Source organism: Crinia signifera, chromosome 3 (assembly GCF_055691185.1).
Source record: "Crinia signifera chromosome 3, ASM5569118v1, whole genome shotgun sequence".
Taxonomy (NCBI): Eukaryota; Metazoa; Chordata; class Amphibia; order Anura; family Myobatrachidae; genus Crinia; species Crinia signifera.
The window spans coordinates 94,787,301-94,799,934 of NC_139219.1; the positions used below are offsets into that span (position 1 = coordinate 94,787,301).

General features: G+C 44.8%; 1 protein-coding gene across 1 annotated transcript in view; it reads right to left on the reverse strand.

Annotated features, from left to right (window-relative positions):
* The window catches only part of SLC22A2 (solute carrier family 22 member 2), a 79,291-nt gene extending 67,333 nt beyond the window's left edge, over window positions 1–11,958 (reverse strand). The window contains exons 1-2 of the mRNA XM_083174655.1: window positions 11,476–11,958; window positions 3,845–3,948 (exon numbers count right to left, since the gene is read on the reverse strand). Of these exons, the coding sequence (XP_083030781.1) occupies window positions 3,845–3,948; window positions 11,476–11,892 (521 nt within the window). The 5' untranslated portion in view covers window positions 11,893–11,958. The remainder of the gene's footprint in view (window positions 1–3,844; window positions 3,949–11,475) is intronic.
* Between the last annotated feature and the right edge of the window lie 676 nt (window positions 11,959–12,634).

The following is a 12,634-nucleotide window of genomic DNA, read 5'->3' on the forward strand; positions in this document are numbered from 1 at the left end:
GTATTAACCTCGTAAAGAAGTAACCAGTAGTTAATTTAAACTACCATAATTAAACTGTTTACTTACTTATTTTGATAAACTGAACTTGTGAATTATCTGCTAGTACTATTTATTATCTTCTCTTATATCTGAGTTTAGTCATTATTGAATTTTGTTACATCGGAGATCCTTTAACGTTTCTGCTTTGCTTAGATTTCTACAATCTAGTTATTACAATCAGGGGTGTAGTTTAGTATCCCCGCTTTTAAGGCGGGTGATTTTGCCTTTTAAATCATGTGTTGTGTGTCTTTCAATGTATCTCATGCTCTGAGATCACTTTATCTTATAATTTGACTCTATTAAGTTAAGTTTTAAACTATTAATTACCCATTATATATACAGTATACTTTTTGACACATATGCCATCCATTCAAAGTGTGCCCCCAAAAAAGAGTCTTCTTTTTCTACATGTGTGATATATGCTATTTCTGACTCAGGGGAGCACCTCCAACCCTTTTGAAATACAACACTGACTTACTATTGAGGTTATTTAATTGGCATTTGGATAATTTCAGAATTGTATCCGCCACTTATCTCGACCTAAATTTTTGTTAAGGTCAAGGCGGTGAATCCTGTGCGGGAACCACTCAAAAAAATACTCCCCATATGTACCAATGTTTCTGATTAAGGGAAAAAAGCATGCGCACCAGAAATTAGGGATGGTGGCCTATGATTGCAGCACTCGCGCCAGGCCATGCCCTTTTTTCACCACTGTGGGGGTGGCCAGTGCTGTGAGAGCTGCTGGCCACTCCCCCTACCCCTCTCTGCAGTGGATAAATGCTGTGCGCATGCGCACAGCATCTACTGCCCGCTGGTGTGCTAAGCAGAGCAGCAAATAGCAGGGGGGACTCCCAACTGCCCCCTCCTACAGCAGGACACTGACAGCTGCTGGTGGGATGTGGGACAGCCCAAAAAAATGGGACTGTCCTATGAAAATAGGGACAGTTGGGAAGTATGCTTGAAGCCAGGGCCGGCCGGCGAGTCAGAAGAAGGAGAGCACCGCAGCCCCCGGCTGTACCATCGGTCTGGGCTGCGCCCCTGGGAGGAGCTAGACCACCTCCAGCTCCCTCTCTCCATGAACATGGAGGACCCAGCACACTCTGGTGAGGAGGACCCAGCACACTCGGCAACCCAACCCCATCCAACTATTCCCCCTCCCCCGGCCGGGACAGGAGACGCATTGGCCACGGGGCCTCGGCAGGACACCCAGAGGATGGTAGTTCCCCCCCGTAGGCCCCCCCAGCTCAGGGTGAACTCTGTGGTTGCGCCGGGTATGTGCTTCCTGTATCTATATCAGCAATCCAAGTTAAATTCCTAGTATGCGCAAGTATACATGACCAATAAGTTGATTCTGATATTTGTTTTACTCTTTGGCATGGTAAAAACAAAAAATATATATTCTTGGAAGAGGTTAATGACTACAATGAAAGTAATTTATGGTACTTGTGTAGTTTCACTGCGGCAGCTTGCGTAGTTAGCGTAGCGTCCTGTCAGAAGTAGCGTAGTGTTCCCGCGAGCGTCCCTGTCAGAAGTAGCATAGTGTTCACGCAGCCGCTTAGCGTCCCTGTCAGATCCAGCTTAGTGTTCCCGCTGACAGCGTAGTCAGTCAGCGGTACGCAGTTAGTGTAGTCAGTCATCAGGTACTGTCTCAGAGTTACATTGAGGTCAGTTATGGCTGCTGAAAAGCTTACTATTTTTAACCTGCCGCTGAAGGAGGAGGAGTCTGTGGTCACAAGTTTCTCCCTGAGATGCTGCCACAAAAAGGTCAGCGTCAGGGCCGCACAGTGGGTGCCATCTCACCTTTGTGACGCTGATTCCATTCGTCTTTTGTTGGGCAGAGGAGCTTACCAGCATCACCTTTTGTGAGCGGCATCTGGCCATCTCCCAAAAAAACCACAGTGCAGTACAAAAATCTGATGCGGGAGGCCTGCACCATCGACCTAATGTTGCAACCCCAATGATGGATTGGTGGCCCAGGCAAGATCGTCGAGGTGGACGAGATCCTCTTCGTTCAAAGGAAAAGCCATGTTGGACGTATGCTACCCCAGCAGTGGTTGTTCGGAGGCATTTCTAGGGAGACCGGTGAGTGTTTCATCACAGCAGTTGAAAGACGTGATGGCAGCACCCCGATAGCCGCCATAGAGAAGCACATCAAACCGGGGATGACCATCTTCTCCGATTGCTGGCGTGCCTACAACACAGAGCAGCTGGAGCTGGCAGGGTACCACTATGCTCGGGTGAACCACCAGTACAACTTTGTGGATCCGGAGACCGGGGTTCACACCCAGAACATCGAGCGCCTTTAGGGATCCTGCAAGTGGTGCAACAAACGCCAAAGGGGCACTGTGCGCCATTAGCTTGAATCCTACTTGCAGGACTTCATATGGCGAAAGACTGTGGGCGCCAAAAACACTTTTGAGCGTATCCTCCATGCGCTAACCCTGCTCCCCCAGGCTGAGAAAGGCGACGGCGCAGATCCACTTCTGATGCTGTTTCTGCCAATGCAGATTCAGAAGAATGAATGATTTATTATTTTTTCTCGTGATTAATTGATTTTATTGTTATTTGTTAATGTGATCTTTTCTCCTTTATTATTAACTAAAATCCAGTTACAAGTTAACACATGTTGTCATTACTGTCTCAGATGTATGATATGGCAGGTGTGAATGTGTTCCTGAAACCCCCACCACTATACATGGCAGCCTGAAGTGTGGGGACGCGTCACGCGTCCTTCCAACCTATTCATACCCCCACTATCCACGTCAGCTTGGAGTTGATGTTATATAGTGTGGCGAGCGCAGCAAGCCACTGAGCCTGAAGCGAGCCCCTTACATGTACCTTACATGTAATCCGCGTCCACTCCCCACGCTTCGGGTTCGGTGGCTCGCTGCGCTTGCCACACTATATAAAATCAACGCAACGTCGACGTGGATAGTGGGGGTATGAAAAGGACAGGAGGATGCGTAACGTGTCCGCTCGTCACCCTTCAGGCTGCCGTGGATAATGGGGGTTTGAAACGGAGGCATTTGCCAGTATGTACCATGGAACAATGGCAAATGCCTCGTTCATTGTGAATGAGACACACCTGCATCCGCACCCCCTCTTTGGACAGGAGACGCATGGGCTACAGAACCCCAAACCTTGTCGTTGTACCCTGCTGCAATAGCTACTCAGACGCAGGAGTGTCTCATTGCTGGAGCGTCTGAGACGCTCCTGCATCTCAAACAGATGGAGCGCCTCTCTGCCGGCGCCAGCATGATCCCCTCTACACCAAAGAGAGGCGCTGACTAGGCTTGCCAGGGACGCCGGGGACAGAGATGCAGTTCACAGCAACATTTGTGTAGTTTCCCGGCAGCAGCCTACGCTGCTAAATGGCGGCAGCCTACGCTCTTAACGTAGCTTAGGCTGCCGCCGTGAAACTACACAAGTAAGGCAGCCGTTGGGCTACACTGATAACCTAGCTTAGGCTGCCGTCGTGAAACTACACAAGTAAGGCTGCCGTTGGGCTACACTGATAACGTTGCTTAGGCTTCCGAAGTGAAACTACACAAGTAAGGCAGCCGTTGGGCTACACTGATAACGTAGCTTAGACTGCCGCCATGAAACTACACAAGTAAGGCTGCCGTTGGGCTATACTGATAACGTTGCTTAGGCTGCCACCGTGAAACTACACAAGTAAGGCAGCCGTTGGGCTACGCTATTAGCGTAGCTTCAAACGTAGCGAAAGCTGCCGCCGTGAAACTACACAAGTACCTTATTTATTTTTAGACTTGTTTACAACATGATATAACCAATGGTAGAGTACCTGTCTGCAATGTATCCAATGAACAGTGAGCCAATAAAGAATCCGAGATTCACAAGTGACTGGAACAGATCCAGCTTCCATGCATCATCACACACAAGGTTAAACTGTAAAAGGGTGTAATCGGCATTGTTAGAGGCAACCAACGCTAACATACTGTACATACATATACAAATATATAATAAAACTTTGGTTAAATACAGGTGGAGCCAGCACTAGGCATAGGCAGTATAGGTAAATTCTAAGGGCATGACGGAATCCCATCCATCGGTGCTCCGACAGGGGGGTAAACGCAAAGAAGCCCCTTACGAACCTCTGTCAGTCGGGATCCTGACTGTCGGGCATTTGAACAGTCGAGATTCCAATGTCGGTATACTGACCATTTGAATCCCGACTGTCGGGCTTTATTAGCCGGCACCCTGTGCACTTAGTCACAAATACCTGCCACTCCATCTAGCCTCCTATCAATTACCCTACAGCAGGGGTGGTGAACCTTTTTTGTGCCAAGGGCCGTTTGTATGGGGAACAAATCCTTCGGGGCCATATGTAAAAAAATATCTTACAAATTGTCCTGCTGCAGCCGTCCCACGCTCCGGTGACTGCAGCTGAATAGGACTGACAGTCTCCGGCTACTGTTGATTAAGAGGAATCTCACGAGAACTACCGACCTCTTGCGAGAAATCCCCTGTATTTGACTCCCGGGAAAAAGCCGTTGGGCGGGTGGGAGCAGGGACATAGCTAGGGTGGAGCCAGTGGAGCACTAGCTCCAGGCGCCGACATATCACCTGGCACCGGAGCTGTGCTCTCTGCCACCGGTCCACTGATAATTGAATCTGCAGCCTGCCGGACCCTGATTGGTTGGGGGCAGGCTGCCCAGAGGAAGGGGGTGGGATCCCTGGAGCAGGGGACCCGGGCTGGGACAAGCAGCACAAGTAAGATTTTATTAGATCATGCATAAATATATATATAAATGTATATGTGTGTCTGTGTGTATATATATATATATATATATATATATATATATATATATAGAGAGAGAGAGAGAGAGAGAGAGAGAGAGAGAGAGAGAGAGAGAGAGAGAGAGAGAGAGAGAGAGAGAGAGAGAGAGAGAGCAGTTGGTTTAGCAGGATGGCACTCAATAAGCAGATAACAGGGCTCCGGTGCCTGGAACTTAAATGAACAATATGAGAGCACTTACCCCCCTTCTTGTGAGAGTGAGGATGGAACCGGCACACGGAATTGTAGGTAAAGTAAAGTTGGTTTATTGCACATACATCATTTGCACAAACAGACAGCTGTTTCCTGACAGCTGTTTCAACTACTTCATAGTAGTTTTCATCAGAGGAAGTAGTTGAAACAGCTGTCAGGAAACAGCTGTCTGTTTGTGCAAACGAAGAATGTGCAATAAACCAACTTTACTTTACCTACAATTCCGTGTGCCGGTTCCATCCTCACTCTCACAAGAAGGGGAGTAAGTGCTCATATATATATATATATATATATATATATATATATATATATATATAAAGGTGTGTGGTGCACTAAGCGCTGCAACCTGTTATCGGTGAAAAATAAATGTGTACAATAAATAAGTGCACAATAAATATGAAAAAAGACACTCCAAGAAAATACAAGGGGCTGCAAAATGTCTCAGGTGGTCACGTTTTTCCGACGTGGCCGATTTACAAATAGAGTCATTGGTAGACAACTGCGCCTTCAGTGTGAAACATCAATAGTGCATATCCTTAAAACCAGGGCTGGGCAACACTGGCCCTCCAGATGTTAATGAACTACACATCCCAGGATGCTTTGCATTAGTTTTGCTATGTGGCCATGCTGAAACTGATGCAAGGCATGCTGGGATGTGTAGTTCATCAACATCTGGAGAGGCAGTGTTGTCCAGCCCAGATCTAGGGCATGAGTCTTCAAACTGTGGCCCTCCAGATGTTGTGGAACTACATTTCCCAGCATGCCCTGACAGTTTTGGCATGCTCTTATAGGGAAAAATATGGCAATGCATGTTGGAACATGTAGTTTCCCAACATCTGGAGGGCCACAGGTTGAAGACCCATGATCTAGGGCAGGGCTGGGCAACACTGGCCCTCCATATGTTAGTGAACTACACGTCCCAGGATGCTTTGCATTAGTTTTGCTATGTGGTCATGCTGAAACTGATGCAAGGCATGCTGGGATGTGTAGTTCACTAACATCTGGAGGGCCGGTGTTGCCCAGCCCTGCTTAAAACAGTGACGTGATATAAGTACCAGATTGAAAGATAGAATATGCTTGTAGAGATATCTTTCTTGTGTCCGTCTCCTGACTGGTCCTCCTTATCCGTGGGTGTATGGCTCGGATAGAGTTGTACCAATACAAAGGAGAGGAATATATTTAGTAGAAAGCAAAATTGCTTTTAAAAGTGATTAGTGATAAATGGTGATCTGCTGCCACCGTGTGGTCAAAAATTAAATAACACCCAGTTGTAGTGTTTAATGTGAGAAACAAATTATGAATGAATGACTCACTTTAAACAAGGGTCCGTTAGCAGCAGGGACCCCTGTAGCCTTTCAGGGTTTGGGTTACCTTAAATACAAAAAAACCTCCCACCCAGGGGGGTAAGAAGAAGATAGTGTAGTAACGTTTTAAAAGGATTTTTAATGAAAATAAAAGACAGGTAATGGACTCGTACAATTCAAACTAAGTATAAAAGCTTATCTGCAGTGTGCCTCATGCACCATGGAGGGTGGAGGTTAGTGTCCAGAGTGACCAACGCGTTTCATCCCTTTTCCTATGTTTGGGACTTCATCGACGGAATCCCATCCATCGGTGCTCCCCCGGCACCTCTCCATCCCCCTCACCATGCTTTCATTATCTAAATTCTAAAAACATAAAAAAAATGCTCCTCAAAACATATTTAATTTTTTTAACCTGCGGACGGGCAGCAGGAATCAGGTACCCGGGCGGGCAGAGGACAGCAGGCATCAATCACACAATCTCCCCTGCCTGAGACAGACACTAGAAATAATTTTTCTAGCATCTGATGTGCCGGGAGCACTTAGTGCTGTGCTCCGCCAGACGCTAGAGATGAAATATTACCTCGAGCGTCTGTCTCAGGGGAAGGCGGCGGGCGATGGAGGGACGGGCAGGCGCAAATTGTTCGAGCCACCCGGATCACTAACGTGAGCAACCAGTAGCTCGCGAGCGACAGGTTGGTGACCACTGACCTAGGGCATTGTGATTCAAAAATCACTGCAGTAAGTTATCCTATATCAGGCTGCAAATACCTATGTTGACAGCCAATCACTGTATGGAAGCAAGTGAAGATATGGTACGGGAACACGGAAGGTGCATGTTATGAATTTGTTTAAATTTTTTTAACATGAATGGGTGTGGATGGGCCCCAAATGCATCGCTTTGCCCAGGGCCTACAATGTCAAGAGGGCCCTGATCATTGCAAAGGCATTTCCCAATAGATAGAAATGTTAACAGAGACATCAATCAAATTGCTTACGAAGGGTGAGATTTGCCATTGCCGCAGGGTTTCGATTTGCGACAATGGCATCTGATCTCGCACCCTTCCCAAGCTGGTTTCAGCCCAGATTCTCAATAACTTGCTTGGAGCTCTTAGGGGCAGTGATGAGTTTGGGGCACTGTAAAGTGTGTCTGCTTCCTCAATTACTAGGACTGAGCCAATAGATCAGGCATGTCCAAACTATGGCCCTCCAGCTGTTTTGAAACTACAAGTCCCATCATGCCTTGCCACAGTTTTTGCTATTAGGGAATGCTAAACCTGTGGCAAGGCATGCTGGGATGTGTAGTTGCACAACAGCTGGAGGGCCACAGTTTGGACATGCCTGCCATAGATAGATACATGAACAGTATATACATGCATTTATAGTTGTGTTCATTCTAGCACTCGCCATCTTTGAAAACCCATGCAATTCCTGTTCCCTGTCTGGGGTGTCGCTGTCTGCTGTAGTGCTTCTAGCACAGTGTGGTCTGTATATCAGCACTGATATGAAAATCAGACCTATGCTAGAAAAACCACAGCAGACAGCGACGCCCCAGGCAGGAAACAGGAACTGCATGGGTTTTCAAAGGTGGCGGGTGCTAGAATGAACACTATATATTACATTACATACATTAGAGTTGTGCACCAGACCATTTTTGCTGGATTTGGATTTGTCCTTAATTTTGATTTTTTTTTTTTCTCAAAAATTACAAAAACAAAAAAATAAAATAAAACATTTGGGCCTTTTTTGTTCCTAGAGTATTAATAACCTCAGTGACATTAATTCTGAGTAAATTTTCACCACCTCACATATAGCAAGCAGCTTAATGCTGCCCACCTGCCAAACGCCCACCCCCTGCGCCGCCGAATCAGCTTGGTAACATGTACGCAAACACATCCCCTCGCATGTGGCCGAAGGGGAGAGAAATCGTTTGATGGATGCCAACCACCAACTCACCAAGTACCTGTTTTCTACTCCGTATGGGTGTGACTGTGGTGTGGCATTGCAGGAGTTCCTGTTGTGTATTCAGTGTGAGGTTGACGGCGGTGTAGGCAGTGCAGGGGTTGCCTACTGTATCCAAAGTGTGGGGTCCCAGCCATGTCCTTAACATGGGGATGCCACCCTGTGGGTAAGGCAGCTTGGGGATTCCAGCATGTAGTCTGGTGGGTATAGCACACTTCTTTCTAGCAACAAGAGTCCTGGGGAAGAAATTCAATATGCAGACATCGGTGAGATTCCAGCGGGTCTGCCTGATTTGGTAAAATGCTTGGTTTTGCCCGCTAAATGATTGCCAATTTAAAAAAATTGAGCAGCCTCACTGGAATCTTGGTAATCTCACATCGAATGGGTGCATCATTACATTTGTGCAGGGTTGGAATGGGTCTGTGAATTTAATATAGGTGTGCTGTAGGTAGCCAGGGGCAAATCCATGACCTGAATCAACGGAAACAATACACACAATACATATTGGGAGAAATTTACTAAGATGTGTATTCTACTTCACATGTAATGGTGCTAGGGCAACCAATCAGAATCTACTTCTTGTTTATTTAACACCCTCTAGAAGATAGTAGACAGGATCTGATTGGTTGCCCATAGCAACATCACATAGTAAATTTCCCCATTATATTTAATGAACATATAGACAATACTGTGCAAAAGTTTTAGACAGGACTGGAAAAACATGCTGCAAAGGAGTGCTTTCAAAAATAGAAGTGTTAATAGTTAGCAATTAACAAAATGAATGAACCAAAAAAAACATAAATCAAGTCAATATTTGCCTTCAATTCTTCTGACATTTGCACTGTCAGGGCTTTGTAAGATTAAAGTGATGTGTATGATTAACCAGTCATACCACACAAGTGATAATGATCATCATTTTCATATGTCGGTTGTCATTAACTAACACAATCCACAATTTATTAATTCTCTCCAAAAATATCCTGTTTGAAACGCTGGCAAAAAATATATGTTCAAATTAGGTAGTGAAAAGTCCTTGTAGGAGCGAATATGAATAATTCCGATCCTGGTGATGGAAAGAAGATGGAATCTTGAGGTATCACCATACCTGCCTACTTTTAAAAACTCCTCTCCGGGAGAAGACCGGAGAGGAGTGAAAGGGGGGCTGGACGAGGCTCCGTTTTGGGGGCGATGCTGATGTCACTAGCCCCGCTCCCAGGACCGACAGCCGCATTGATTTGTGGGTCTGTGGATGGAGGGAGGGGCTAAATAATACGAAATGATGCGATTTGCGTCATTTAGCCCCGCCCCCTCCCCACGGACCCGCGGAATTTGGAAATTTATACCGCGGGGAGCAGGGGCTGTGGCTACAATGCGGGAGACTTGCCCACTTTCCTGGGGGGCCGGGAGGGGGACCCAATTTACGGGACCATCACAGTCATTCCAGGAGGGTAGGCAAGTATGGGTATCCCAAGTGTTTAGCTGGTGATCTTGGTGTTATAGCTGGTGTTGCTCAACGAATGTGTGAAAAAATTCAAAAAGAGACAAATGTGTAAAATCATTCAGTGCACGGAATTTATCATGAACAACAAAAATGTCTGAGCTGTTAAGATGATTGTGTGTTCCTGCACATGACTCGTTCACCTCTACATGAGGGACAGGGAAACGTGTGAAGGTATATTACAAAGGACTGAGATGACGTACCTCAATCACATTGAATGGGGATTCAACAACACATGTAACAGTTTCTTTAAATCAGGTATCCTTTGCGTATCCCTTCTAGCGCACCTCGCTCACCTCAATATGAGGAATATGAAGTATATAAAAGGTATATTCACTCACAGAAAACAAAAATAGGTCAACACGTATAGGATTTCTGAGACATCACTGAGCCCCAAAAAATAATTGAATTATTAAAATAGTATCCTCCTCCACACAAAGGGGGACCTGATTCACAAAAATTAGCTCATATAAAGTCCATTGACCAAAGTACAAAATCCAACAAAAATAGAAGAAAAAATATTTTAGGAGAAAAAAATATTAAATAAACAATAAATGTAAAAGTCCAAATATTAAATAAACAATAAATGTAAAAGTCCAAATAATGCATAACAGTTAAAATACATACGACGAGTGTCTGGATAAAAAATATGGCTGCTCAAACGCTGGTTCTTCTGACACATTTCGGTCCTGTGGACCTTTATGAAGGCGAGTGCATTGCGTTTACAATCCATATGCAATTATTGTTGCTATTTGGGCAGTAGCATGTGAGGTACGATCTGTACACATGAGCAGTTATTCAATGCGAATCAGCCATCAACTCTGAATCAGATTCTAAACTAATATTAACAAAACACTGATCAGAAAAATAAAACTAAAGCCTCGTACACACTCAGCACACATCACTGGCTTTATATCACAGCACACAGAGCGATGTGTACTGAGCAATCTGTGCTAACTTCAGTTTCTTGATGCACATTCAGCGTGATCTTGACTGCATGTGCTCAAGATCTAGGTGGGCGATAGCATCGCGTGGGAACGTGCATCTCCATTGCTCTGGGGCGTACAAATGGAGCGATCTGTTCCTAATTTCTAAGTGACCTGGACAGATCACTTAAAAAATAGGCTAAAATCGCCCTGTGTGTATGCCCCTAAGATGTACTGTAGTGGAATCAGGGCACACAATGTCCCAAGCTAGATGAAACCATTTATACAGTAGTTCAAAATTAACGATCCGAGCTGAGAAATTGAATGAACCCCTGCCCCCGATATATATCATATGTGGTCCTTTGTATATGATATATATCGCATGCGATCACAGCCTGCCTGGCTTGGCTGTGATCCGACAGATCTCTCCTGATGGCGGTGCCGGACCTGCTGTCAAATACATGTGATTTGGATGCTTTTAATGTGACTGATCGCCGCAGGTATATCACCCTAGTGTATGGGCAACTTTAGACACATTTTTCGAGTGATATCTTTCTAGTATCCTTTATTTGTGCAGGAATACAGATGATTTGAGATGTATGTAAATAATTTCTGCTGGGAAACTTAAAACATTACAGCTTAATATAAAATGTATTAAAAACTATTTTTAATGTATAACTTCTATCAAGTTAAATAAATCTGTACATATTTTATCCTACATTGGACAATGTTCCTTACCTCTGTCACTATAGACGATCCCGTAGTTTCATATACCCACCCATCGGTACAGCTAGTAAGACGTATGTCATTATTATTAGATGTAAGGCTCCTAATTGAATCATTACAACTGAGAGATGTTCCATTCCAGGCTGTATCATACTGAAAACACTGATTTATGTAGGAAACATCTGTGGAGTCATCCAGTTCTGGAACAGTGTAGTTCGTTCCATCCTCAATGTTCCAACCACAGTTAGTCCTTAGAACCTCAGAAATGGCAGAATTATTGCACCTGAATTCCGGCACGAAGCCTAGAAAGACTATGCCCACGTATATTGGACTGTACACAGCAGATACCAGGCACATAATAAAAAACAACTGTTTCTGAAACAAACCAAACTGCCCAACATCCTCCAGAATGTCGTCAAATGAAGGCATCTTTTGAATAGATTGCGAGAGATTTATGTTTAATCGTGAGCCCAGTCTTCTACACAGAGCACTGTAAAATAAATGATAGTCCCCAAAATGCTTTCAAGAGGTGTAATTCTGACAGCAAGTGACAACTTATCTGTGTTGAATGATGAGCAAACACTTTTTGCACATTGTACTTTGTATTACACTCTAAACCAGCTTAATCCAACATAAGAACGCTTGGCCAGCTTAAGGGGAATTGTCTTTTATAAGTCACTAAATTGAATTGACACTATAAAGTTGGAAAACTGTAATTTCACGCAATACAATAGTGGTTTTTTGTTTAAAGAAATGTATTAATGAAGTATAGAATTAGGAAATATCAAATTCTAGCCAACATTTGCATTATAATATAGGGAACTCGTAGCCAGTTGATTGCTTCCCTTTTTAATTTTATCTATTGGGGAGACAATTCTCCTGCATTGCAAAATGGAACACTCAACCTGCTGCCATTGCAATAAATCATGTCCTGAATGTGTGAAATGTAATTGTACTGTATCTAAAGGCAGCCTTAGCAACAGTAACCTTAAGGTGGCCATACACTATTGCGATGTATTGCTGTAGCTGTAGCGTATGGCCATCCGATCCCCCGCTAGCCACCCGGGACCTTCCCGGACAGCAGGATCGCATGCAGTCTTTTCACCTGTGATGTATCACATGCAAAACCTATTTCCCACTGATGGAAGGGGGGATCTTAGGTCGTACCAGC